We start from the raw sequence: 27,713 nt of genomic DNA, 5'->3' as shown, positions 1-27,713 counted from the left end.
TATAATTATATAATTCAATCATTTTATTTACTTTGATTAATATAATATGTAAAGTCGGGTTAGGTTGGACTTTTTTTTTTTTGCTTTTGATTTATTTTGAGATTTTGTAGGTTTTGCTAATTTCAATAATTTGGTTTAATAACGTCATTTTGTATTAGCAGTTATATATATATATTTTTAATTATATAATTGATTATAAATTAATATAATAAAAAATTGTTTAAAGATAATAACCTATTTTAAAATAATAACATATTGACATTGTTATCGAAAATAATGTTTTTATATTAATAAAAGATAAAAATTAAGAAACTAAAAAATTTATGAAATATTATAAATTTAATGTTTGATTTAAAAAAATTATCTTTATATTTAATAGTACATTTATTAATAAATATCTATGGAAATAATTATGCCCGCATGTGCGCGCAAAACTCGAAATAAATAGAAGAAATAAATATCGCTAATAACAAGTAACACTAGTTTCGAATTTGGTTAATTTTTTCTTGGTAAACTGAATTTGGTTAATTTTGACGATATTTCTTCTGAGATCTACTTAAACATCATGCCTCTAAATGTCCAATACATTATATTCTTGTTTGAAAAGTACTCACAATCATGCTTTGCTTTCTCACATGGTTGTCACGTAGAGTCATGAAGATTGGATACAAGTCTACAAATTGTCAGAACAATATAGATCTCTTGATTGTGCTTTTGTCCTCATTATGATGTTTGGATCTATTGGCGTTGACCATTTAGTTTCAATAAAAAAATACATTATTGCTCAGTAAAAAGAGAAAAAAAAACATATGTTATAAATGATACAACGAGAGAACAAGAAAAATAAAAACAACGAAAGAAACTAAGTAGTAAATACATTCACTCGTCTCGTTCAAACTATATTTAGCCGATCTCTGTCCTAATCAGACAGAAATAACAAAAAAAAATATAATAAACGAATGTGACTTTTTATAAAAACACCAACGAGTTATGTTTCTTGAGAAGCACTCAACCAAACCCTATCAAGGAAAACTGAAAGACCCTCCGATCTCAGTATTCCCAGCCGGTGGATTAATAGCAACCCAAAGAAGAGAGATCGTGATGGCAATAAGACCAGCCCACACATAAACAATCGTCGGCGTTCTTCCTCTTCTCCCCATCAACCCTTTAGCAAAAGGGTAAAGATGAGCCAACACCCAGAAGCTAAAGAACACCCCACCTATCAACTTACTCCACTGAGGGACCACAGCGTAAATCGTCCTGCTGAATCCCACAGCAATAGCGATCAGATTCACCATCATGATCGTTATAGGAGGAATCATAAGCGAAGTCCATTTGACCATGTACAAATCCGCAAACTCGTCGTCCACGTCATCTCCTCCAGACTTGGTGGTGAGCGTGAATGAGATCTCAACTCCAGCTATGACTTTGAGCAGACCTTGAAGAACAGCTGCGAGATGAGCGCTTGTTCCACCAATGAGCCAAAACTGCTCGTTTCTCCACCACTCTTCTAGCGAGATTCCAGACCATTTGATCTCCAGCAAGGCGAGTAAGCAGAGAGTGATGGAGATGATGAGAAGGTAGACGAGGAAGGTAACATTCAACGTCTGGACAATGAACTGACCGGAGAAGAGGGACAGAGCAGGGAGGAAACAGTATACGATGAGAAAGATCGATGTAAACGGGTAGATACCGACGTTTAAGTAAGCGATTCTCTGGAGGATCTTCATCTTGGGGCTAGCGAGAAGCGCGTTGTTACGCGAAAAGAAGATCTCAACAGATCCAGTAGCCCAACGGAGAACCTGGTGAAGCCTATCCGTCAAGTTAATAGGTGCCGTGCCTCTGAAGGCATCACGCTTCGTCACGCAGTAAACTGACTTCCACCCACGGTTATGCATTCTGTACCCCGTCACGACGTCTTCCGTGACCGACCCGTAGATCCAGCCGATACGGGACCCCCACTCGGTCTTATCCTCATACCAGCACGAGATAACAGCAATAGCTTCAGCTACAGTGGACGCGTCCAGAAGCTCACGAGGAATCGTGAGCGCACCCGGCGGCCGCCCGTTTTTTACAGACGGGTGGTCAGCCAAAGGCCTGCCTTGGAACTCAGCGACGGGAATAGAGTCCAGGAGGAACGTCGAGTTACCGAACTTTTTGGGGACTAAGTAAAGACTCATCTCCTCGTCATCATACTCACCCATCCGCAGAGCTATGTTCTCCTCAGGGATGTGATTCTTCTTCTTCTTACCACGAGGGAAACAACAACCGCAGCAACCAGATGAACGATCTCTGGACCGAGGCGGGTCGAACCCGTAAAGAGCTATTCTCCTGAAGAGACAACCGGTTCCGACGTAAACCGGGCCCATAAGCCCATCGAGAGCTCTCATGTTGACATCAAAGAAGACGGTGTTGTGGTTAGCGTATCGATCAGAGGGGTCAATACCTTCGAACCGTTGCGGGAACTGAACGTAGCAAAGACGGTCGCCTCCTCGGTCCATCATGAAGCACATACCTTCTCGCATTGCCTCGGAGTTGTATATGTAATGGTCACAGTCGAGATTGAGTATGAATGCTCCGTTTGACATGACGGCAGAAGCTCTTACTAGTGCGTTCATGGCTCCTGCCTTCTTGTTGTGATCATAGCCAGGACGTTTCTCACGGGAGACATAAACAAGGAGAGGGAGTCGAATGTCCACATCGTTTAGATCAATAAAACCTTCGGAGTCTCCATGTAGTGGCTCATCACTAGGTGGCTTCAACATCACCTGACGTCAGTTGAGACAAAAATGAGATGTTGATCCATTTCTGAAATACAGATGGGCCGGGCGTTTGGTTTTCCGTTCTGTTCCGGTTCGTTTATTTTTTTCTAGAAATATAAGAACCATTCCGTTATTTATAAAATTCGGTTCGACTTCGGTTCGATTACGTCAATAATATTAGGAACTAGCTAATATCTGATAAAATTTCGGGTTTCTAGTAATTCTGGATAATTCAAGTAAAAATCAGATTTTTCAGTTTTTATTAAATATAGGATTATTCAGATAAATTTAAATATTTCAGATAACAATTATTAGGACAATTAAGTTCTTTCGGATAAAAAATATTTGGTCAATTCTGTTTTTGAATAGTACCGTTTATAAATAGGCTTTTAAATTGTTAATTTTAAAACTAAGTATAATTAACATTTTAAGTATATAGACTATATTTGAGATATTCGGGTACTCATTATGTTTTCGGTTTGGTTTCGGTCCGGTTTTTGGTTTGGTTTTTGATTTTATATGTCCATGCCTAGTCTGAAACTTGACGTCCAAGAAAGTTAAAAAGGGCTTAGTAATCAACTTTATACCTGAATGATACCGGCGTGGTCACCTTTGGCGTGGTCACTAGCAGAAGTCAACCAAGTTCCAGGCCAGTGAGTACCATCAGCCATCCACGTAGCTTTCTTAATCTTAACAGGCTCCAAAAGCTCATCGTCTCTGTTCTGCCTCTGCATCTTCATGGCTTTAATCTCTTCTCTAGCGTGATAAGCATCAGAGCGTCTCCTGATGGAGTCAGGCAAGCTGTTTATCCTGACTTTAAACTCATCGTACTCACGCTTAACACGTCTCCTATCCTTGACGAAGTCAGGTTTCACTTTGTTCTTGTAAGGATCTCTCTTTAAGCTAAAGTAGGAGTCAGGATTCCTCGGCTCGATGGCATGTTTACGACAGAAAGGAACCCAAATGTTTGCGAAGCTCGCTGCTTCAGCCATGGCTTCAAACGTTAGAAGCGCTCCTCCATCATCTGATACGTAGCAAGCAAGCTTCTCACAAGGATAATCAGCAGCTAGAATCGATAAAATGGTGTTGGCAGTGACTAGAGGAGGTTCTTTCTCGGGATCTGCTGTAGAGACAAACACATCGAGACCAGGAAGGTCCGACTTTCCTGTCGGGTTGCTCGGTGTTGGCGTTTCGAACTTCTCCTTAAGGACTTGGAGATCGGTGGAACGGTTAACGGGGCATAGCTTAGGGAGCTGATCAAGAAGCCAAGAGAAGGCGAACCAAAGCTCGCAAACCACAGACATTCCCCATAACCATATAGCATCTTGGTTTTGATGTTTTATCCTCCAAGACAAGAACAGTGCAAGAACAACCACACGGATCAATATCAAAAGCCTGCAAGAAAAGAAATAACATTTTTATTAAGATATATATATTTTGAATATCAGGAGATTTGGAGCCGAATCCCGTAATTCTCCCCGACAGAAAGTACATTATATAATATTAGTTTCGTCCTGGAACTGAAGAACCTAACCGAGCAAAATAAGAAGTTTGGGTTTGGATCCTAAGATCAACACGAACGGATCATATATATTTAGAACCAGAACCGAACTAGAACTAAACCAATAACCGAATAAATACCTAAATTTCTATAATATAATTTATACATAGTTATAAATATTAATTATATATAGTTTTAAATAATAAAATAATTTAAAATATTATTTATAAATCGAAATACCAAAAAATGAATAAAATAATTTAAAATATTATTTATAAATCGAAATACCAAAAAATGAATAAAATAATTTAAAATATTATTTATAAATCGAAATACCAAAAAATGAATTACACAAATTTTTTTATCCAAAAGATTTAAAATTATCCGAACTATTCAAAAATTTTATTCCAAAACTCGAAAAAACTGATATTTAATCCGAAAACCCCATTTTTTGCCGTTTTAACCCGAATTAGCCAAGAACTGAACCAAACTGGAACCGGCAGATTATGTCGGATATTTGCTGGTTTCTAAAACGTTGTCCAGAACCGAACCGGAATCGGAACGGAATGCTAATGGCTAGTTTTGTTTCAGCGGTCATTCGAACTGAGGACCTTTAACACTTTTGTCTATTAAGAGCTTACATTAGTGGATTAAAAGTGAAGATCTAAATACTTTTGTGTCTTTACCTGTATGGACTAAGAACAGCAGCAGGAATATTCAGCTTCCTAGTAAGTGGTTTCCAAGGCTTGCTCATTAAATCCTGCGTCTCCATACCATCACCATCCCCATCCTTACCGCTCCCAAAGTTCCCATCCTTCGTCCAAAACGCATTCCCGTAACCATAAGTCCCACTCGTCTCAAACAGCCACTGGTTCTGATCGAAATCTCCGGTCTGACTCCTCACCATAGCCGACTTATTATTCGACTTCATCAACGACAGTCTCCTCTCCATCTTCGACCCGCCGCCCTCACCCCCGGGAAGCCTCTGCTGATCACCCTGGTCGGTCATATCCGTGTTCTTGTACGGCTCTTTACACCCGGGACATATCCCACCGCCCGTCTTGACCGCATCTACAAAGCAGTCTCTACAGATTTTGAAGTCACACTCACAAGGGAGAAGGTCTTGGCCTCTCCCGTCGGTCATCACCTTAGCATCGCAGCCAGGGATGGCGCAGGAGGATCCTTTAGCGCCAGCCATCTGCGGGTGGTTGGTCTCGGTCTCGATCACTTTGTCCATGAGGTGAGCCTTGGTGGTGCTGTTGAATCCTCCGGTGAACATGGAGTTGGAGACGTACTGCTCTTCGACTTTTTGGGATATGGAAGGGTCCGTCGTCTGGTTGTCTGGCGTCGGAGGCATGTGGACGGTGTAGTTGTTGAAGTCGACGCTGCCTATTTCGCTGTCGAGGTCGTCTCTGGAGTAGTTGACATAGCGGCCGGAGTTGGTTCTTCGGGCGAATGTGACTGTGTTGGGAACGTAAGGTCTTGGTGGATCGTTGGCATCGGAGTTGTTTGATAGGTTCGATGGAATTTTACTGAAATGTTTATTTGATGCCATTTCTTGGCAGATCCCTGAGGAAGCAAGTGGAGAAACAGGATGCTTAGCTGAGAAGAAACAAAGACATCTAAATGCTCATGATCTAGAAGAAGTCTTTAAGCCTTAAGTTCATAACAAGAAAACATCAGCAAAAGAAACAGAGCAATGAATGGATCTAAAGGGTTCAATAAACAACAACAACACTGATCATAATCTCAACAAATGAAAAAAAGGCAACACAATCATTGTTTTCAGAAAAAAATAAAATTTAAATCCTAAAACTAAAGTACAACTAAAAAGGCATCACTTTTACCTTTTAAAGAAGAGCTTTTTTTAGTTTTCAAACTTTCAAATCCGAAGAAATCTGGAAGATCCTACACATAGTTCTTGGAAACAAGAGAGAGAAGAAGAAGAAACTCAGATCTTCGGGTTATAAGAACAGACAGAAGAAAAAACACTTTCTAATTAACAAATCTGTCTGAATGATTCAACGCGGTCAAGTCGTGCCACCCAACTGGAGATGAGAGGCATTTGAGAAATTGAGAAGAGATGATGATGATAGTGAAAGGAAGAAAGACTTGAATAAGAAGAAGAAGAAAGGGACTTAGTCGTGAGCAAATACTCAAGCACTCCGCTAATCAAATATTATTTTTATATCTATTCAAAAGATCTTACAATTATGTGAAACAAAGAAAAAAATAAAATAAAAGAAATTGCTAAACATTGTTTAATAGACACGAGAAATCGAGAGGGAAGATCTCTCTGCTCTATTTCAATTTTATTACTGAAAGTAGAAAAAAGTTTTGACGCGGCGACAGCGAACAAGAAGGTGGAACACCACCGAGAAACAAGTGGACGGAGCAGACTTTTTTTTTTGGCTTAGGGCTGAAGCTTTTCGGACAAAGGTAGAAAGTACAGTAAGAAGTAATAAACACTGTAAGTCTTTCTTCTTCTTTTTTTACCGCGTTTGAAGTTTTTCTTCATTTCCATCTTTTGTTACTGTATATATTTTGTCTCCTTACTGATTAAAACAAAATAAAAGAAATGAAAAAACTTCTCCTTCTAATTAGTAATTATGATTCGTTAGATAGTTTAAATAAGAGATCTAAGATTTAATCGAAATATATTATGCCCAATAAAATAAGAAAAAATAAAAAAAAATGTTGTACTCGTAGGGAATAGTGGGCGTTACTTTGGGGACTCAGAACGTGTGAGCACAATGAAAGAGACGATGTCAATAAAACTACGCGGTCGTTAGGAGTAAATTCAAGCATCCTCTACTCTACGTGCGTACGCAGCTTTGGTCCAAAATGTCAAAATAATATTTAAGGGAGTAAAGTACCAACACCCAATAATTCTCATTTTAGTAATTTAACAAAAACATAAGACAGAAAATGCACACGCAATATCTACTACATTACATACAGACACGTACATGTTTTTATTTGCTATAATACACATTGAATATCAAAAATATTGATGGTTTAGTGGTAGTGTTATTCTCACGGCTCAAACAAAAAAAAGGTACATTGAAATTTATTTTATTTATAAGAATTTATGTTAACAAATCAATGAATATCAGAATCACTCCAGGAGGGTCGGATTTGAGGACACACCACAATGATCCCTTTGGAGTTTGGACACACGTGACATGTCAGATCACTACCGTGCGTTTGGAGTCATTCCCGATTCAGAACTCATGCCTTGGTCCACAGAACTCTCTGACTCCATGACTTGGCTTAATCCTGCCCTCAAGTTTTCAGATTTCACGCACTCTTTAAGTTCATGAACTACATGAGACATGTCTGGTCTTGCAACCGGATAAGGATTCACACACGACATCGCGAGTTCAAGAGCTTTCCACAAAGAGCCAGAATCATACTCCTCATTGAGGTCGGGATCCACTATGGTTTTAATATCTCCCCTTGTAAGCATAGTTCCTACACGTTCAGCGATATGAGGATATTCATTAACTTGATCAATCACTGGTTGGTTTGTGATCATCTCCAATAGCACAATCCCAAAACTATAGACATCACTCTTTTCAGTCAAGCGATGTGTTTTGTAATACCTGCAAAGACAAAGATACTAAACAAATTACGTTTCTTTAACCACTATGAAACTAAAATTGAATTATATATAGTAATGCTTACTCAGGATCTAAGTATCCAGGAGTGCCGACAACACCAGTCGAAACATGAGTTTCATCTCCAATGGAAAAAGATCTAGAAAGACCGAAATCCGCTAGCTTAGCTTGAAGATGTTCATCCAACAATATGTTCACACTTTTAACATCTCTGTGAACCATTGGTGGTTTGCATCCACTATGCAGGTACTCCAATCCTAGTTGTATGGAAAAAAAAAATCATTTATAGTAATGAAAAACAGATGTTTAAAGAAAATGTAGGAACAAGCACTGACCTAGTGCAACCTCCACGGCTATTCTTAATCTGTTTGCCCAGTTTAAAACACACTCCCCATACTTCCCTGTATTAACCAAGAGATAGATGATTAATGATAGTAGGCCATAACATCATCTATTACCTGTGACACCATTTACCATCACAGCATTCATGTCTACCTAAGAGATGTGCTTTTAAGTCTCCGTTAGTCATGTATTTGTAGATCAGGGCCAAGTGTGGTTGTTCATCACAATATCCAACAAGGCTTACCAAATTTGCGTGATGAACTCTAAGAAGAAGCTCAACCTACCCACCATAGACACCATATAAAAGGCATTCATCAAGTATTGTTTGAATATGAGAGACAAATTCTACTTTTCAAGTGGATAACTATGTGTTGAATACATTGTGGCACAGTTACCTCTGCTTTGAATTGCTTATAGCCTTGAGAAGATGAGGGAGAGAGCACTTTAACAGCAACTTGTTGTCTATCATCCAAATAAGCATGATAGACAACTCCAAACCCTCCTTCACCAATAACCCTTTCAAAGTTATTCGTCATCAACTGTATCTCCGAATACGATATCCTTCTCATTTTACCTTCAAGCGACAAACTAGTAGTTGCCGAATGTAGAGCTTCCAAAACACACAAAAAAATCAATACATAATTGCTGCTTAATTTCCTCTAGATTTTATTCATGTTTTGTAATATTGTACATGTAACCACCAACACTACATACCTTGTATACTTGATGGCCTTTTCTTTATGAAAACAACAATGAGAACCGAAACAACTATAAAAATAGCTACGGCACTTGCAACAGGTACTATGATTTTGTTTTGTTTATTTCCGCTTGAAATTTTGCATGTATCTAAGCCACAAAGCTTTGGATTTCCTTCAAAACTACATAAGAAAATAAATATCATCCAAGGGCACAAGTATATATATATTTTTTAAAATGCTACATCTGAAGATCTTACTATAATTGCAGCTTCTTTCTGTCAAGAAGAGCTCGTGGAATGGAACCGTCAAGATTGTTATTGCTTATGTTTCTGTCAAAGCAAAAAAAAAAGAAGCTGTTAATACATATCCAGACTTGAGAAGACTAATATATGAGTTCTACTTCTCTTAGCTAAGCTTACATGAACAATAGTGACTTCATGTTGGCTAGAAATTCGGGCACACGTCCGGTCAACTTGTTGTTTGACAAGTCCCTAGCATTAAGCATATTAAAGACGAACAATAAGGTAATTACTTTGTGTATACTGATGAAATATATAGTTTTGCCCCCATGTATTAAAAATTCAACTATCTTACATAAAGTAAAGAACTATAGTAACCTTGGCAAAGCCATTGATGCTCAAACAAAACATTTTAACTGAGGCGGTACTTACAATATTTGCAGCTCTGTGAGATTTTGTATTTGCGGCACTATTTTTCCAGTTAATCCATGTGAAGATAAGTTTCTAGTTACATTATAAGATCAAGGACACAGTTCAGCAGTAAGAAAGTCAGAACGTATATAAATTCTACCTAATACCACATCTGTAAGTACACTTACAGGGAAATGATTCTGGGTGAAGTAGACATGTTCATGTAGCTGCAGTTTAGCCCACTCCACAAATACTGCTGGGGACTACATGGATCTCCTTGCCAGTCAGTTTTGTTCAATCCATACGTATCTTGAAGAATCTTGATAGAAACGACTGTCAGAAAGTTAAAAGATAGACCATACATTAATAAATCAAGGAACATGAACTAAGGAAAATGTTCAGAACTACACCAAGTTGTTTTCTCAGCCTTTACCACCACAGAAAAGCGGCTGACTTGATTCATTCTAGGAGGAATAGTTGGAGGCACTTATTCATCTTAATAAAAGTAATTGAGATATAAACATACCATCATCTGGATCTGTTTCTGAGTTTGGAAACTTGATTGCTGTGAAAGCCTCCATAGCATTAACCAGAGGTGGACGTCCTAATATAGATTCGCTTTTTACCAACTGCAAACTGCATTTACCGCCTTCGCATTTCTTCACCACGGTCTCTACCGTATTTACAGCCAAGTCTAAAGGAACAAAAGAATCAACAGTAACGTTGCCATTTACCACAATGTAAAACTTCCTTGTATGGAGCATTCTAATGATGTCCGCGGGAAAGTCACTACTGTTGCCTTCTATTTCAAGAGGTTGAAGCTCGGCGAAGTGAAAATACAGGTGAACTTGCTCAGTAGGGTTATCCAACGTCCAGTTAATGGTCAATTGGGTTCCATTAACGTCTCTAGGTATGGCAGCTGATTTTAATGCCGCTTTGGGTGGCTCAAAATTGTTAGAATTATTCACCTCAAGAGTGGTGGTTATCTGTTTCCACTCCGGCAAAAAGAATGGAGACCAAATACGATCGAAAACATCATCAGGATACCTGTAGACATCAGAAAACACATCTACATGGATTAATAAATCATGTATCACTAATATATTCACCAGTTCACAAACACTGGTCTATGAAAGACAACAATGCAACCTTAAACAACAAATTTCAATGTTTGTTACGTAGCCAAAGTTGCATGATCAGAGCATTGATAGGACAGACATAAGATGCACGTCTATATATTGCGGCTAAGCTTAGGAGAACTTATATATTACATTAGATAGTAAAAGTGCAACACTTACCGTATTAACCGATCCGACTGTCTATAGTACCTCCGAAACAACTTCTTCAAGGAAACGTCTGGGACAACGTAAGTATCGTTCCTCAACAGCCTCAGTTCCAGAGCTGATACGAACGGCAAAGAGTTACCCGTCTTGACAAGACAAATCTGCAGAGAGTTCGACCTCGGTACGTGAATAACCTCTTCAACAGTGCCATTAACTTTTCCTTCCAAGTCAACCCTCGCCCACTTGTTAGGGCCTAGATATAAGATCAAAGCTCGGATAATCACTGAAACCATCGTAGTTTCCATACACAAACACAGCTTTGATCAGGTATTTTATGTTCTGAAGGACGTCTAGAGTATAGCAGTTCCGTACCCCATCTGGAAAGTATCTCAGAAACAAATAAGGCTTTATGTGTAATGTTTCAAGATCCTTCTGGATTCTACCGCTTTTTCCACTCTGGATGTGGTCTGCATCTGATGAGAACACTAATCCGGTTACCGGTTCGATATAAGGAGAGTCATTAGTCGGCAACCCACAATCCAAACTGATGAATCCTGGTAAAGAGACATATGGTTAAGAATGATCAACCATCATAGCTTTCAATAAACGTGTATGCTCTTTGGTTAATCAGAAAACAGACAAAAGATGAATAAAAGTGTAACAATGCATAGAATGTGGTTACCTTGCTGAGCCTGAACAATGTGTATAATGCAAAAAGATATGAAAACAAGATAATAACGACCCTCCATTTTTCTGCTACCCTGATAGAAAATCAAATTACCGCCAGTGTTCTGGCACATTAAGAAGTGCCTATGAGCAACTCTTAAAGAAAACAATTTTGTAAAGGTCAACAATGAAAAAGTCACCAACTCAAGAAGATATCTGAGCCTAAACAAATAAGTGAAAAGTATCTCAAATATTTTTGTTCAACTTGGAGAACTTTTATATTAGAAGACATTTCGACAGGCTGGTGGTGGAATAGCACAATAAGCAGCAAATGAGAGAAATAAAAATTGCGTAGAGATGCATATCCAGTCTTAGAAACCATTAACGATTCATAACAGTTCCACATGGCTAAAGTTGGATGACCTTACAATATATAACATAGTAAGCAATAAGTTCAATTGTATAGGAATTTCAAAAACTGTGACCTCGAGTATACATATCCAGTGGACTTTAAGACTGAAAAAGTGAAGTGGAGTGATGGATCTTAAGACAAGAGAGGACTCAATGGGTTGGAGGCTGTAGAGTTAGGTCTCCAGCAATCACATCTGCAAATACTTCTTGATCCTTTAACAACCCGTTGTGACCTCCTTGTGTGAAGCTTGATATTCACCAGCTTTCCAGCTATCTGTTGTCACAACAAAAACATCAAATTTTTATAAATCCTGTATTTTGACATTGCAGTAAGTTTCTACTGAGACTGAATGGGTGATTAAAAGGCAACGGAGGTAGACAACAAAGACAAAAATATTTATCTACCGTGTTCTCTCTTTTTGTGCAACATCAATTCTAATTTAGTTACAAAACATGCTGTAAGATATTATTAATGCTTATTGGTAATATATTAAGGAGTGTAAGTTTTGGTAGGTACATACCATTCTCCATGTCAAGTCTTCTGGACCTAATGGCTGAGCAGGGCTGGAATATAGGAAATGCCGCGAGTACTAAAAAAAAGATGAAAATAACCATACTACTTAGACGATATAAAGATCCACTAATGAGAGTGGGTTTGCTATGCCCCTATCGTGTAACGTAAAGTGGTAAACTATGAAAGTAGGTCCATGTCACCAGAGCTTGTGAAGATAAGAAAAAGTAAGTACTTACTTGAACAAGCCTATTCTGGAATTCTTTGACTTGGGAAGGTGTAAGGCTTCTTAGATGATTGATAAGCCACCCTGGTTGTATAGCATCACTAGAAGAAACGATCACAGCAACCTGAGAAGGAAAAATACAATGAGGGCGAAGAAGATATTAGCTATACAGACATTGCTACTGATATAGACAAATTCAGGAATATTCTGAGGACCAATGTAATATTTTTTCTTTATTTCTTAACTTCTTGTAATCAAGTACTCCTTCAAAAGGAAGTTCCAGCTCGTCACTGACTATAACAGGTATACAGCCACTAACTATGGCATCGAACAATCTCGCCGAGGATGGTGTGTCACCAGCCGGACACAAACAGAATAAAGATCTGCAAGAAGGCAGACATAGTTAGAAAATACTGTGTCGCAAGTCGCAACTAAACGGTTAGGAAGCAACCTAGTGTTTACCTACGCATGCCTCCCTGAGCTGCGAATTTCCCTCCCTCTCCGGCAGTCCCCTCAGTGATGATTACATCCTTAACACCACTTAGCTCTGCACCAAGCTTGGCACGTATTTTACCTCCCTAAGACAACATTTCAATAGCCAAATCATGAAAGACAGAAATTTTAAGATAAGGCAGAAGATTGTCATGACTCTTACAGCATTCCTCTTAAGCCGCCCTCGGAAGAAAAGAAGAGTGGTCCTCTTTGGTGCACTTTCTGACAAGCATTTGGCATCACATCTATCCACATTGGGAACATAAGGAAGAATCAGGTCTTTCTCCAGTGAGACTTGCCCAGGCTTATACCTACAAAGTCAAAGGTCAAGTTCAAACAAAGTTATAGCTAAAAGACAGGACTACACGACTCACAATCAGTTAAAGAAGGAGAATCAAGAAGTCACCAGTTCCCAGTCGAGTCCATATCCGGTAAAAGCCAGATTGCGTTCTTCACAAATTTGCGGACGGTCTTGAAAGACCAAGGATGGTGAATAGGAAAGATATGATCCCTTCCCTCAGATCTTTTCCAAGCAGGCTGATCAGTGACCCACTTCAGAGCTTCCTACACTAACAAAAGTAACTTTCTAACTAAAACGGAAGATTAGTTCTAATGTAAGAAACATATAAATGAAGCTCACTCACACCCTATAGAGTGCTTTGCATTGCTGCTTCTCCAACAAGAAGAAGCTGATTGTAGTGAAAAACGGAACGTAGAAAAAATCAGCTTCATGCTGCTGATGGACCCGCACCACACTCTTCAAACGCCTTTCGGATTCAGGAGAGATCAGATCAGCCCATAGCCAATAATCAACAGAGTGCTGCATTACACAAATGAATGTAAGAGAATCAATCAAGTAGCTAATTCAATCAATCGTCTATCAAAATCATTAAAGCTTTCTTCTTTTATCTCTCTTCTCTCTCTCTCGTGCTTGTTTTCAACAAAGTCTCAGACTTTAAGTAGTTACCTGCTCGATAAGGCGATGCACAGGGCTACCGTTAGAAGTGGCGTTCGAAGTCTCTTTGTAAGTGTTGTGAAACAGCCAGAGGAGATCCAAAGTGAACTTCTTTGGCATCTCGTACACGTAGACCTTAACCGGATACCCGACTGGATAAACCGGGTCTTCGTTCAACAACCGATTCTCTCTTTCGAACACCATCTCATCGAGCTTCCTATCATCCCTCTCGCCATGTACAGTGTCGTCTCTAATTGAGAGCTTCGGGGCCTTGTGGATCAGGAATTTCTCGAGGGAGGGGACGAAGGATGTTTCTGTTCGGTCAGATTGGTTTGGATAGGAGACGGAGGGAAGGGCGGAGGAAGAGAAGGAGTAGAGGATGACGAGTAGAGAGAAGGAGAAGAGGAGAAGCGTGAAGATTAGGGTTTTCGATCTGGGTCTGTGGGGAGTGTGATGATGATGGTTCTGATGTTTCCCAACCATTGCTAGATCTGATGCACAGAAGATCGGAGGAGGAGAAGGTATTTGAAGAATCAATTCGGTTTTCGATTTTGGATTTTGGTTTGGCTTAAGATAATCGATTGGATCGGTTTAATTTATCCGGTTTGAACATCTATTGTGGCTGGGTCTATAATAGATGGGCCTTTATCAGGCCTAAAAGACTATGGGTTTATTTGAATTATTTTTATGATTATCGGTAAATGATTATGTTCAGAGGCTCAATGCTAATACATCAAGAACCGGAGAGGACATGGATTCCACTTTAGTTCTTGTCTTAGTAATCAAGACAGGAACTGAAATTTTGGGGGCGTTAGACGATTTAATAAAGATTTCAATAATTTGGAGGTTTTAATTTTTTTTTTTTTACAAACTCGGAGGTCCATATATATATAAAGTTTTTTCAAAATTTTTGAGAATCTGAAATGAATGTTATTCGTTAGGCTTGCCCACGACCAGTAATAAAAAAGACATTAAAAGATCAATGAGCTCACCAGCTTGCTTGAAAAGACTTAGATGCTGCTGAAAACAACAAAGCAATAAGAACAAAAAATGGGGGGGGGGAGAAGCAAAAAGACTTAGATGCTGCTGGAGTCACGACCAAAGATAAAGCGTCGAACCCAGTCAGAGACTACAAGCGACCTTGTGCGCCAGCTCACCAGCTTGCTGGCGTAAACAGAGTACCACAGCCATTGGCTGCTGTGACCAATGGAAACCCAATCTCCAGGCAGTTCAGCTGCTGTCTGCTCCCGTCCAAGCGGAGCAAACGATCCGAAATGTCTGTACCTAAACGGCTGGAACCGGTGTCGACCTTCTCCTCTGAACCTCAATGGTCCCTCTGGCTTATTCTCACATTTTTCCATTTTGTTGAAGCACTTAGCAAGGTACTTCCCTTGTTGTGATGCAACCTGTTAATATAACCAAGATTCAGAACGAGAGATACAACATTTGAGTGCAATACTGTGTCTAGAAGAAGCTTTACCTGGGCAGTAGCTGGAAGATTTTTCATTTGTGTATCAACTTCTGAGAGAGCTTGCTTAAACGTTTCGATGCTGAGCTCTGTGTTATCGCCATTCGCACTCTTGAGCAAGTTTGCAATGTTTCTAAGTTTCTTCTTCTTCAAGTAAAGCTCCACTTGAGGGTACCTCTGGCATATGTCTTTCACCACACTTTTGAACTCTTTCTTGTTCAGTGTTCCTGTCTCACCCTTGTCTGCTTTACCGAATATTGCAGCTATATCTTCCTGACAAACATAACAAAACATTAAACTCTGACAAGTCACTCATCGTTTGGTACATGACACAAGGAAATAAATATAGAAGTAGGGCTGAATTTTGAACCAAACCGAAATGTTTCGTTGGTTCGGTTGGATTCAGTGGGACTTTTAAGAAAGTTCAGTTTCTAATCGGTTACTTCGATTTTCCTTTAAAAAAAAAAAACTAAAAACGATAATAACCAAACCATACCAAAAACTAGAACCAAATTAGCCAGTTTTCAAACAGAAGAACTAACTGAATTAAACCAAATTTATCCAAAATTTTAACACAACTAAACCAAAATATAACCAACTAAACTTCGATAAGATTTGAAAAAAACGAACTGACAAAATACTGAACCGAACCAAATCTAACTTTATTTCTGGTTAATTCGGTAAAATTTATGTTGAACCGAACTACCCGAACCCACAAGCCTATATAGAAATGTTGAAACGTTACCATGACTCTGCGTTGGTTGATGGTTGCAGTGTCACCTAAAGCATAAACACTATCACATCCCTCCACTCTAAGCCATTCATCAGTTGCCAAGACACGTCTCTGACCCTGTAACAGAGATATACTCAGCAATCTAGTTAGGTGGACAAGACAAGAGCCAAATGATTTGATTATGAATCCTAACCTGACCAATCTGTTGCATAAAGTCCTTGATGACAGGACGTGAACCAATACCTGTTGACCACACAACCATACCATAAGGCTCAGACACAACTTCACCACTCCCCCTTTCCTTTGTAGATATCTCGTCAGCAGTCACTCCCACAACCATCGACTTCGTCTTCAAATCAATACCGTCTCTCTGGAACTTCTCCTCAGCAAATGCAGTGATCCTCTTGTCAAACATGTTGAGAATGTGGTCTCCTGCTTCAAGAAGAGTGATTCTCGTGAACTCTTGCACCTTTGGGTATATCTTAGCCACATCCTCGACCAAGAAGTCATGTAGCTCAGCTGAGAACTCGACACCGGTTGGTCCTCCACCGACCACAACGAAGTGAAGAATCTTTTTCCTCTCTTCTTCGGTTAGATCAGGAAGAGACGCTCTCTCGAAACAGTTTATGACAGAGCGACGAATCTTGAGAGCATCGTCTGCTTCCTTGAGGAAATGGGCGTGTTCCTCAACTCCAGGGGTGTTGAATGTGTTGGGCTTGGCTCCAACAGCTATGACTAGAATGTCGTAGTCCATGTCAAACTCTGTTGTGCCTTTGAGGCTTGTGCTATCCTTGGACTTGCAATGGATCTTCTTGTTGGATGGATCGATCTTGACACACTCTGCCTCTGTGTACTCAAATCCTTTCTGGGATAGATTAGGACAGAATCAGACAAAAAACATGAAAAGGTAATGAATATAAGAGTAAAAAGTTCATATGTATTTGTATTTTTGTAAAATAACATATAAATATTAACTGTAAAAATAAAAATTAGTTTATAAAAATATTTTAAGTGAATTTTATATTATTAAAATTTAGATACAAGTCTACTACAAAAATTATGTTTTTCTAAATAAAAACTATTTGTAAGTTTATAAAAATATTAAATATTTAATAAATATTTTTCAAATAGGGGACAAAAATCTCAAATCTCAGGAAGTGTTCTGGTTAGAATATGGGTTACCTACCTTGCGCATAAGGCCACGGATGGGTTCAACAATGCTACGGGCTTCAACGGTGCCGTTAGTAACACTTGGCAAGAGAGGAGTGAAGAGGAAAAAGTTGCGAGGAGAGACAACTTGAACGTCGTAGTTAGGGTTGTTGAAGTGGCTCAAGAAGCTGTAGCCGCTCCATCCACTCCCGAGAACAACCACCTTCTTCTTCTTGATTTCTTGGCCATCTGCGGTTAATGTACGCTTCGATGGACTCGAGTCTGAATACATTAGTAGACCGCCACCGCTGGAAAAAAAAAAGACATGATACGACAAAGGTCAGAGAGAGAGAGATGACAAAGATAGAAACCCTAAGATGTTATGAAAACCAGATCTAATGAACCAGTCAAAGTATATATACACACGTGTATATAAGAGCTAAACAAGGTGTGTACTTGTAAAGGAAACTAAAGGAGAGACCTGCAGGTACTAAGAAGAAGAAGCTTGGAAGCAGAAGGGTAAGCCTTGAAGAAGCTGTAAGCTCTTTTGCAGAAGGTACGGGTACTCATGATTGATTGATGAATGTTTCTGCAGATTTCTCAGCCTCCAAAAAAAAATATAACTTTGGAAGAGAGGCTGCCAATGTGAAATACTCAGAACTGGAAACTATAAAACCCTACACTTTTAAAGTAGAGAGGCTTAAAGCAAAGAAAGGAAAGACGGTGAGGTTTTCAGGAAAATTTGAGTAATGCCCAAGTAAATAAGGAATATATCATTTAATATTATTCTCGTTTGACTCCCCCAAAATATGGAAACGCGGGACCCACTAAATAAAAGAACATGTTTTTTTAGGTTTGACTTCTTTTAAACTCGAGAGTCGCGACATTTTACATGTAGTTCAATCATTCAATGTTCATCACTGATACTAGTTACATGAAACCAAACAAAAGAGGCTGTGTCATTAACTTCAGTCCTTGCAAATAATGGTAGAAGTAAGTGATCAAAAGGCTTTTCATTTCACAATAAAAGCTTTTGCCTTTGAAAATATCCCCAAATGAAGGCAAGAGATTTATGGTTTCAGGTGAATAACGCTGACGCATCTACAAGAAGCTCTATCCATACTCCTCAACGATCCAAAAAGTCTTATGTTAGATTAGTGAATAAGAACAAAAATAGATATCAGATTAGTATGGTGTGATCATGTGAATAACGCTGTTCCTCGACAACCCGAAAAAGATTAGTGAACACAATATCTTATAAAAAAAACCCAAACTAGTAATAGAGAAGATCCAAACATAGGTTCTATGTTACATCCAAAAAAAGAAAAAAAAAAAAACAAATTCCCATTTTTTTATGTAAGGAAACCAACGAGTAAAAGAAATATAAAAACGCAACTTTTTCAGTGAAGCGGAGAATACCCTTCTGGTGGTTTCTGCTCTGACTGCGACGGTTGTGGTGGTTGCTCAGCTTCAACCTTTTCTTTTGTCTTCTGTCCAACCTCTCCAGCAGCTTTAGCAACTCTGTTGAACGCTCCTGCGGCCCAGCTCACACCCGTTAACACAAAGCGGTTTTTCATCACGGCGGTTCCCGCGCTGCTCACCGTCTGTTCCGCTGTCGCAAAGGCAGACTTGGTTCTCTCTGTGACTTGGAAGCTCTGGTCCACCCCTTTGATCTTTTCGGTCACCAAGCTTGTACCAGCTGTAAATTTTTGGCTTAGACCGATTTTTTGGTCTATGGAAGCAACGCCTGCGGTTGCGGTTGAAGTGAAACCGAGTTTCTCGTCAAAAGCTTTTGCTTTGCCGACCGCGTCTTTTCCGAGGATGAAACCCTTTGCTAACATGGTGCTCACAACATCTTCTGCCTTTTGGACAACTGATTCTGCAACGCCACCGCTCTGTGTTTCCTAAGAAATGAACACATGTTAAAACCTTTAGAGATTGCTGTTTAGACTACTGTTACTAAAGAGTGTTGAAGATCGACTCTAGAGAGGTTTACATTTATGCAAGTTATTACAAATAATCAATGATTTATAAGTAACCAAACATCAACGGATATGATTTCTGGTTCCTAATAAATGAAAAAGATCATATCTATAATTAGATACACTCAAGATGGGAAACCTTACAGCGTGAGGGGCAGCAGGTGGAGTGTAGTTAGGAGCCATCTCAATGACGACGGACTGATCGGCAATACTTGCACCCTGAAAAATATACCTAGTTGTTAGTATGATGATTGCAATTACAAATGCTCCAAATTTTTGCAACCTAAGTTTACTTGTAATTCTCTACTCCATATTCAGAATGGGTTCCATGAAGACAAAAAGTGAAAGTAACTCTAAGTATTATTACCATATAAAGCTAACAGTCATATTGAACTTAGCATATATGTACTAGTTGAAGGTATATAATAATACTATGATAAAGAGGAAGAGTGTTAAGGGGAATAAGAGTGAACCCACTGATAAGAGCACAGCGGTCTCTGCTCCTTGAGGGTCTTTGAATGTCACATAAGCACTATGCTCGTTACTGCTAGTTAAAAAACATGAAAGCAAACAAAAGGAGCTCAGAGTCAAATATAACATTAAGTTAAATCTTATCTAATTCTGTGAGAAAACGCTTCATTCCTTTCAAATGGCTTTTGATTTCACCATCACTTATCTCAAACAAGAAACAACAACAGAAAGAAAAACAAAAACAAAAAGAAGCTATAGGGAATAAGCTAATTACTAACCTTTGGATGTCAATGCTTTCAACTTCACCGGAAAAAGAGAAGAACTCTTTGATATCATGCTCCGTTGCTCCTGAGGAGAGATTGCCAACTTTTACTGATCTTACCTGTCAACTCATCACCAAGATTAAAAGGGTTAAGATACATTAATGAAAACAATCAAATAAGTGTTTGATGAAACTCTTTGCATCCAAGTATATATATATACAACCGATCAAAGGTTCCATATAATGACAAAGAAGCCTAGATTCTCACAAGATTGTACTATTATAGTAAACACACATTAATCTAGGTATCAAGACAGGTTGGCTAGAGATTGACTGTGATCTTCACATTAATTAAACAACATAAAAAGAAGAGAACATCAACATAATGCAGTTGAATCATCCAGGAGTCGAAACATGATTGCTAAACATTATAAAATCAGATGATTCGTTTCCATAACCAAGTGAGTGGAAGCACCAAATGAATGAAGCAAACTGCTAATCTCAACATTGTTCCACTCTCATCTTTCACTAATTTCGTCAAACAAATTCACAAATGGGAATCAAAATCCTCTAATAGAATCAATGTAATCTGTATTCCATCACTATACCAAACCTAAAAAAAAATCACTGGAGATAGAAATCCTTCGCTGCTGAGGTTGAAACTGATCACGTATACATAGAGATAGTTGCACGATTTCTGAAAACAATCTAGAGTTCCCATACACAGATCAACACCGATAGACACACAAATCAATCAGAATCGAGAAAGAGAAACAACGAATTAGCAAATAGCAGCAATCGAACTCGCCGGCAACCGGATATAATCCAAATCATTCCCGCATAAGATATTTATAAGAGCAAGAAAAAGAAGATGGAAGAACAAACCGCCATGGATACTGATCTTCGTAGCTGAGAGGTGGTGATTGCTTTGTAACGCAGATTCAAGAGAAAACGCACTTCGAGATTGATGTGTACAGAGGACAAGGGAAGCGCGTCTTGAAATGCCTTTTCTAATGTCACTTCACGTGTGTGGGGACTGGGGGTGGGGGGTTGCGTTACGCCGATTAAAATTTTTTTAGTAATTTTCAACCCTCTCAATGGGCCCTTGTCTTAGCAAAACGGGCTTTATATTCATCGCACTGGGCTTCATTGAAATTGACAGCGCGGCGCAGTGACGTGGCAGCCGGCCAATATAATTTCGTACGTATTAATAAAATTTCCCTCCACCACCATATACGTACAAATGAGATAAATAAATAATTTAAAAAAAAAAAGATAACAAACTTAATACCTAACTCTTCCCCCATCTTCTTCGATTTCCCCCCGCGAGGTAGAGATTCGAGAGGATGAGTTTCCAAGATCTGGAAGCTGGCTCTCGATTTCAGGCCTGATCATCGTGGGAGGCAGCAGAAACCTCCGTCTCGTGGGGATCCGTCTCAGGAGGTAGCCGCCGGGGTTTTCAGGATCAGCACCGCTGTTAATTCCTTCTTCCGCCTCGTTAATTCCATCGGAACTCCTAAGGATACTCTTGATTTGCGAGATAAGCTGTTAGTAGCTCTTCTCCTGTTTGTTAACCCTCGGAGTCAATTAGAGTTTTTTTGTTTGAATTTTTTATTTTCTAGCTCTGCTTGATTTTGCTCTAATTTTAAAAACAAAAAAATTGTGACTTTCTAATTGTATTGAATCTGATCAGGAGCATTCTTATTCCTTACCGGAGAGATGTCTGAGAACTAGGGTTGTTAGGTTTCTGTTATGATGAATAATAAAGCCAAACTTTTGTTTTTTTGTCTTTGTTTATTTATTGAGCAGTTTGATTAATTCATCTATTTGCTCTGGAAACTGTATTAAATTTTTGTTGGTTCTGTTGTTTGGCAGGCAAAAGACAAGGCTACAGTAAAGAGGACTATGCCGGCTGAAAAAGATTTCAACGGAACCTAGTGCCCAACGCAGAACCTGGTTTAACCTGTCTGTAGCCTACAGATATCAGAACTGGTGAAACATAGCTAGACTCAAGGAAGCTAGTGAAGCCGACCACCATGGAGCAGCTTCTGTAAGAAAATGCTTACATTTTTTTTTGTCTCCATCCTCAAAACGTGGTTATAAATGTTACATGTGACTATTGAATACCATTCAATCTTGGGGCTGATAGATGATGTGTGTCACAGACATGTTGATAAATAAACATTATATTCCTAGTTCTATGTTGTGTTTTATATTATCTTGTTTAACTTGCAGCCAATTAAGAAGATTGCAGATGCTAAACTGGCAAAAGATTTCCAGTCAGTTCTCAAAGAGTTTCAGAAAGCTCAGAGACTTGCAGCTGAAAGAGAAATTACATATACTCCTGTCGTCACAACAAGAGATATACCTACCAGGTAAGGTAACCGTGTTGATTCTACTTTGACCAGTTAGGTTTGATACCAGAAGATCATGGTAAATAAATCTTGTTCTTTCCTAAATGAGGAAAATATAAACTCTCTGTATTATTATACACTCTCACATGTTATTATTGGTGTTTTGTATTAAGGAGGAGCTTGATTAATGTAGAATAAACTTGTTGTTTGTGGAATTTAAATCTTACTTATACATGCTTCATTGTTATGCGGCTCCATGCAGCTATAATGCACAGGAGCTGGATATTGAATCTTTAAGGACCTCGACCTCCCCGCAACAAACTCGTCTTCTACAATCAAGGTGAGGAGTATGATCAGACTGTGTACTGTAGCATATTATTTTGCTAATTCACGTGATCCTTTATTTAGAATATACACAACCCAAATGTGAGTCATGCATTCAGTTTGAGTCTTTCACTTTTTCTTTTCCTTAACTAAGTACTAACCGTAGCTTTAAATTGTGGATGTAAGCTTAAAATTGGGTTAACATAGTTTCCCAAGTTTTGTAAGGCCATGAAATCCCCCATTAGATCCATCTTCTCTGTTTGAGCATTTTGTGTTAACTCATATCTTGCAGCGTCTTGCTATTAACTTCTTATTATCCTCGTTCCAGGCAAGAAGTAGTGTTTCTAGATAACGAGATAACATTCAATGAAGCAATAATCGAGGAAAGAGAGCAAGGAATTAGAGAAATTCAAGAACAGATTGGTGAAGTGAATGAAATCTTCAAAGATCTAGCTGTTTTAGTGAACGATCAAGGAGTTATGATCGGTAAGTAATCCCAACAACCGTAATGTAAACTTTCCAGTCTCATTTGCCTCTTTAAATCTAAGAAACATTATAATGTCTGGTTTTGGCAGATGACATCAGCTCTAACATTGATAACTCACAAGCTGCAACTGCACAAGCCACTGCTCAACTCAGAAAAGCATCTAAAACTCAAAGAGCAAACTCATCTTTGGTATACTCTTTTAACTTTTGAGTTCTATGATTATGTATTTTTAGCAGATAAAGCTAAGTTTCCTGTGTTTTACTTTTTGTTGCAGACATGCCTTCTTATTCTCATTTTTGGGATTGTTCTACTCATTGTCATCATCGTTGTATTGGTCTGAAGCTTCAATCTCAAGCATGAAACGAAGACTTACTCAAGGAAGCTATACAAATTACACATTCAAGAAATATCTATTGTACAGATTCTTTACACTCCATCGTTCTTCCCGTGTAATCGGATTGAACCTCAACTTCTCATCGTGTGAATCCTTGATGTGGTAATCCATCTTACCATTAGTGATATGTATGATGTTTTCACACAAAAGTAACATGTATTAGAAACAAGACAAGAGCAAGATCTCTACTCAAAGATTTGATTATTCACAAGCAGTGGTAGATGTTTTTTTTTTAAATATATATATCTCCTCCTTCGTTCATATCCACTTCACAGTCTCCCCTGAAGATCTACATCTGTGAGAAACAACTGATGACAGAACAACAATGCAGATACTTTTCCCCATGTTCTTACCTTCAGTTCCTTGTTTCTGAAGAAAGAAGTTCCATTTGTTCACTAAGATGGTTCATTTCTTGTTGCTTCCACTCGTTCGGTTCTTGCTCCATTACCATGTCACCATTCTCCACTGCTCCAGAAAGAATGTCGTCTCCCTCACCGATCTCATCAGCAAAGAACTGTTCCCATAATGAATCTTGGACTCCTGGCAGCTTCGGGACCTCGTTCTGTAACTCAGTCATCTCTCCCTCACCTACACGAGAAACTTCATCGCTTTCTATTTCCAGCGAGCCACCTAAAGCAGCCATTATTGGATCGAAACACACTCCATCACCTGTCTCGAACCCAACTAATTCAGATTCAGGGCTCCAAGAAGATGCAGCTGCTGCTACTCCTTGGCTTGGACTTGGAACAGCTTGAGGATGATCCACCAAACCTGCCTCATGTACTTGATTCATTGTTGAGTGAGCTGAGTTAGTACTGTGAGCATCATCCAACAGGAAACTGTCAGGATTGTTTGAAACCGATTCACACCGAGTTGAGCTACTCCTGTTCAAGATCTGTCCAAGCATAGTTTGTGCTGCTTCGTTTAAGGACGGCTGATACTTAACAATTTGACGGTTAAGCTCTCCACAACTCTCCTCTTCATCTCCCGGAAGTCTCCTCTTTTTGTTGCTTCCCTGAATATGTTTGTTACAATCACTATTCTGCTGCACCAACTGGTTTAAGAAACCTGGACTCTGAACCGCCTTTGCCAGAAACGACATCGTTTGTTGTTGCCTCTGCTCCATCACCTGAACTTTCTGTCCCACGTTCTGCAGCTGGTGCTCGGTTGCTTGTTGCTGCTGACTCAGCCTCACAAGCTCTTGCATAAGCACGTTCTTGTCATGCTTGAGTCTTTCCACTTCTTCTTCTATTCCAAACTTCCCCACCTCCACACAAGCGCCAGCAGATGAGTTCTTAACTTGAGTTTGTTGCTGATTCTGAGGCTTTCTCCTTACAATACCCTTCAGTAGTTGTTTTTGGCCTCTTAAAAATCCTTCATTTGCAAATTCCCATTGATCTGGATCAACTTTTCTGAATCCCTAAACACAAGAGTACAGAGAGACTATAAAGATCTACCCATTAAAGGTAACAACCAAACGCACTCAACTAACAACTTAAAGTTTACACCTTTAAAAGCTCAAAACTTGACGATTTTCCTCCAAATTGTAATACAAGAAAGAGTGATGCTTACGTATGTATTTAACTGCCTAACGAAGCTGGAGAAATTATTGTGCTTGAAATGCTTAGGCAATAGCACTTTGGAGAACTCAGGCACGTTCCAGACGACGAAGCTGTTGTTCCCGCTGCTCCAGGACACGACCTCATTGGTCGAAGGGTCATCAACCATGTCGTAGGTTTTGCTCAAAAAGGGCGGCACTGAGCTCACCGGCGGAGGGATAGACGGCGGGTTTGAGTTCTCAGACGGTACGGATTGAACCGGTTCCATAAAGGAAAAAAAGCAAGAGCTACTCCACTAAAGCAGACGATGGATTGGTTGGTTGAGATTGATTCACGAGCTCAACACACATACAGAGAGACTCACAAGACGGAAAGGAAAGACTCAACCTTTGATCTTTCAAGCTGAGGGAGAGAGAAAGACTTCTTCGAGGAAGCAGTCATGGTTCGGTTTGGTTTAGCTCGGTTATGTCAAAGACCGGATGAAACCGGATTTCAATTTTTTAATTCGGTAGAAGCTTTATCTGCATCTCATTACATTCCCACGTGGCAAATGATTGAGCGTCGAATAAAAGATTGTTCTTTAATCTAACGGCGAACGATTATAGTGTTATTTAATTATTTAAATTAAAGCCACGTAGGATAAAAATCTTTCGTGGCTCTTATCTCTCTCTCTCTCTCATACTGGCTGACACACAGTTCGTTGGATCATTCACGAATTGAAGTGATGAATCCGGTCGCTGTTCATCGCGCTTCCTTAGACTGCGTTTCGCGTTTCTCTTTGATCCGTCGAGAATCAGGCGGCGGCGGATTCTCCGGTGCTCGGATTGTGAAATCGCGTGGAAGGAATCGGCGGCTGCATGCGGTTACGGCGAGTTTGATCACCAGCGCCGACTCGTTCGAGGTGGGGAGGCTTATCGGAAGCTACGGATTCATGAATGTAACTAGGTACCTCCTCACTCGATTCATGAATCTCAAAATATCGAAATATTGTGTATATGTTGAGGATATTAGGTGGAAGATGTTCTGTTTGCTTAGCGTATAGTACGTACGAGCATGTTTATCTGAGCACAGTGTGTAGAAAGATGTATGTGTGAGTCTGTAGCTGTAGCTAGACGAGTTTAGATCTCGTGAACTTTGATTCCTTTGAATCGAATTGAATCTCTATGTGTATATGGTTTCATTTGCTGTGAAGTGTGTCACATTGACTTATACCTTATGATTATTTGTGCATCTTGATTTTGCTAGATTCTTGTCTAGTTTCACTGTTTTTTTTACTGTTTTCTAAGCTTTCACCTCTTTTGTGCTCCTAGTTATTCAGGGTTGCGGTCAGGAGATGAATTTGAATCTACATCCGATGATTTTGGGAGATTAAAATCTCAGGACATTGGAGAAGGCGCTGTTAAGATCAGGTGAACTTTTTGGCGTTCTGTACACAATTTATTAGGCGGAGATATATTTGGTGAATTTAAAAAAAATGTATTAGTCATGGCAGTTTGTCTGCAGACTATACGAAGGAAGAATATCACAGGGTCCTTTTCGAGGAACACCTATCACCTTTAAGGTGATTTTGCATGCTTCTTTCTTTTTTCTCAGCAAGGATTGTTTTGACCTCCTTTTGAGCATAAATAACTTTATTTTGGATGTTAAGTTGCTTTCCGTTTGCAATTTTGTCTCTGTAAAGGTCTATCCCGGACAGCGTGCTGGTGGAATTGAGGCTGACATGATGGCCGCTAACGAGTTGAATGCACATTCTTTTCTCCAGGTTTGATAAATAGATATGTCTAAAAAAATTATTTAATGGATTCTTAACAATTTCATTTCACGGGCGAATAAATATTAGTGTAACATCGTTTTGTTCTGCTTGTCCTACGCAGAGCAATAAAAACCTACCAGCTAACCTACTTATACTTGTTGGTGGCTTTGAGACACAGTTTGGGGAACAGGTTAGGCTTTACTATTTGAAGTGTTGAACTTTGTTTTGTTGAGTCTAAGGCTGCGCAAGTATGTGGATATTTTGGCATAACTTATGGAGCATAGTTGAATTGATTCACATTATGTAGTGGCTGGCTTTTCGTGACGGTGGTAAAGATAGTGCAGCTGATTACGCGCGAATTGCGAGTGAAAAAACATCAAGAGCTCGCTCCCAAGGAGCATGGAATCCTTATGAAAAAGAGGTGACGATGAAACGAAGGAGAAATTTTGTCGTTACGATCCTACAAGGTGCAATGAAAGGTCTAGCTTTTATGCATGCCAATGATAGGTTACACCAAAGCCTCGGGCCCTCCTCGATTGTTCTCAAGTATGCCTCCCTTCGAGTATCTGAAAGTGTTAGCACACATCTCTCTCAATATAAGTGCATTATCTCTCTGCTAATCTAGTTGATTTTTTTATATGGTAAAATTATCTGAAGTAC

At 39.2% G+C, this 27,713-nt stretch overlaps 8 protein-coding genes across 11 annotated transcripts in view; 2 read left to right on the top strand and 6 right to left on the bottom strand.

Moving 5' to 3' along the window:
• Positions 1-952: 952 nt before the first annotated feature.
• On the bottom strand, positions 953-6,501 carry LOC106327784 (cellulose synthase-like protein D2). Its single transcript, XM_013766034.1, has 4 exons — positions 6,111-6,501; positions 4,950-5,832; positions 3,350-4,157; positions 953-2,768 (listed from the first exon to the last, which is right to left on the bottom strand). The coding sequence occupies exons 2-4, from the start codon at positions 5,816-5,818 to the stop codon at positions 1,023-1,025; spliced, it is 3,423 nt and encodes a 1,140-aa protein (XP_013621488.1). The 5' UTR covers positions 5,819-5,832; positions 6,111-6,501; the 3' UTR covers positions 953-1,022.
• A 693-nt stretch (positions 6,502-7,194) lies between these two features.
• On the bottom strand, positions 7,195-11,712 carry LOC106326903 (probable LRR receptor-like serine/threonine-protein kinase At5g16900). Its single transcript, XM_013764856.1, is given in 14 exon segments — positions 7,195-7,868; positions 7,951-8,140; positions 8,219-8,284; positions 8,379-8,505; positions 8,621-8,835; positions 8,940-9,103; positions 9,181-9,252; positions 9,343-9,414; positions 9,595-9,666; positions 9,762-9,906; positions 10,100-10,620; positions 10,872-11,119; positions 11,121-11,410; positions 11,539-11,712. Coding segments are annotated over 14 exon segments (2,709 nt in total). The 5' UTR covers positions 11,657-11,712; the 3' UTR covers positions 7,195-7,459.
• A 131-nt stretch (positions 11,713-11,843) lies between these two features.
• LOC106326905 (probable arabinosyltransferase ARAD1) lies at positions 11,844-14,636 on the bottom strand. Its single transcript, XM_013764858.1, has 9 exons — positions 14,130-14,636; positions 13,809-13,982; positions 13,569-13,726; positions 13,326-13,473; positions 13,133-13,248; positions 12,915-13,053; positions 12,684-12,794; positions 12,455-12,523; positions 11,844-12,207 (listed from the first exon to the last, which is right to left on the bottom strand). The coding sequence occupies exons 1-9, from the start codon at positions 14,598-14,600 to the stop codon at positions 12,067-12,069; spliced, it is 1,527 nt and encodes a 508-aa protein (XP_013620312.1). The 5' UTR covers positions 14,601-14,636; the 3' UTR covers positions 11,844-12,066.
• A 557-nt stretch (positions 14,637-15,193) lies between these two features.
• On the bottom strand, positions 15,194-18,037 carry LOC106326904 (external alternative NAD(P)H-ubiquinone oxidoreductase B4, mitochondrial). Its single transcript, XM_013764857.1, has 6 exons — positions 17,949-18,037; positions 17,505-17,775; positions 16,512-17,183; positions 16,331-16,435; positions 15,598-15,858; positions 15,194-15,523 (listed from the first exon to the last, which is right to left on the bottom strand). The coding sequence occupies exons 1-6, from the start codon at positions 18,035-18,037 to the stop codon at positions 15,194-15,196; spliced, it is 1,728 nt and encodes a 575-aa protein (XP_013620311.1).
• A 629-nt stretch (positions 18,038-18,666) lies between these two features.
• On the bottom strand, positions 18,667-21,248 carry LOC106326906 (binding partner of ACD11 1). Of its 4 annotated transcripts, none has more exons than XM_013764860.1 (5): positions 21,068-21,248; positions 20,199-20,302; positions 19,927-19,996; positions 19,594-19,668; positions 18,667-19,371 (listed from the first exon to the last, which is right to left on the bottom strand). In XM_013764860.1, the coding sequence occupies exons 1-5, from the start codon at positions 21,071-21,073 to the stop codon at positions 18,868-18,870; spliced, it is 759 nt and encodes a 252-aa protein (XP_013620314.1). In that variant the 5' UTR covers positions 21,074-21,248; the 3' UTR covers positions 18,667-18,867. The 4 variants fall into 4 exon arrangements, with proteins under 4 accessions (XP_013620314.1, XP_013620316.1, XP_013620317.1 ...); XM_013764862.1 differs by having other exon boundaries at positions 18,667-19,362; XM_013764863.1 differs by having other exon boundaries at positions 18,667-19,362; positions 19,927-19,993.
• A 187-nt stretch (positions 21,249-21,435) lies between these two features.
• LOC106327821 (syntaxin-21) lies at positions 21,436-23,955 on the top strand. The gene is given in 10 exon segments (XM_013766097.1): positions 21,436-21,578; positions 21,580-21,729; positions 22,058-22,069; positions 22,156-22,182; positions 22,184-22,232; positions 22,418-22,557; positions 22,799-22,876; positions 23,189-23,346; positions 23,436-23,536; positions 23,622-23,955. Coding segments are annotated over 10 exon segments (831 nt in total). The 5' UTR covers positions 21,436-21,528; the 3' UTR covers positions 23,688-23,955.
• On the bottom strand, positions 23,876-25,738 carry LOC106327820 (heat stress transcription factor A-1b). The gene is made up of 2 exons (XM_013766096.1): positions 25,314-25,738; positions 23,876-25,161 (listed from the first exon to the last, which is right to left on the bottom strand). The coding sequence occupies exons 1-2, from the start codon at positions 25,566-25,568 to the stop codon at positions 24,097-24,099; spliced, it is 1,320 nt and encodes a 439-aa protein (XP_013621550.1). The 5' UTR covers positions 25,569-25,738; the 3' UTR covers positions 23,876-24,096.
• Positions 25,739-25,968: 230 nt separating this feature from the next.
• LOC106324785 overlaps positions 25,969-27,713 on the top strand; it is a 3,014-nt gene continuing 1,269 nt past the window's right edge. The window contains exons 1-6 of the mRNA XM_013762768.1: positions 25,969-26,245; positions 26,611-26,709; positions 26,804-26,861; positions 26,982-27,062; positions 27,175-27,243; positions 27,361-27,653. Coding sequence (XP_013618222.1) covers positions 26,025-26,245; positions 26,611-26,709; positions 26,804-26,861; positions 26,982-27,062; positions 27,175-27,243; positions 27,361-27,653 — 821 coding nt within the window. The 5' untranslated portion in view covers positions 25,969-26,024. The remainder of the gene's footprint in view (positions 26,246-26,610; positions 26,710-26,803; positions 26,862-26,981; positions 27,063-27,174; positions 27,244-27,360; positions 27,654-27,713) is intronic.

The sequence above is a fragment of the Brassica oleracea genome, chromosome C2, assembly GCF_000695525.1.
Source record: "Brassica oleracea var. oleracea cultivar TO1000 chromosome C2, BOL, whole genome shotgun sequence".
NCBI classification, from domain to species: Eukaryota; Viridiplantae; Streptophyta; class Magnoliopsida; order Brassicales; family Brassicaceae; genus Brassica; species Brassica oleracea.
Note: the sequence above shows the minus strand (reverse complement) of the source record. Positions and strands in the feature narration are given on the sequence as shown.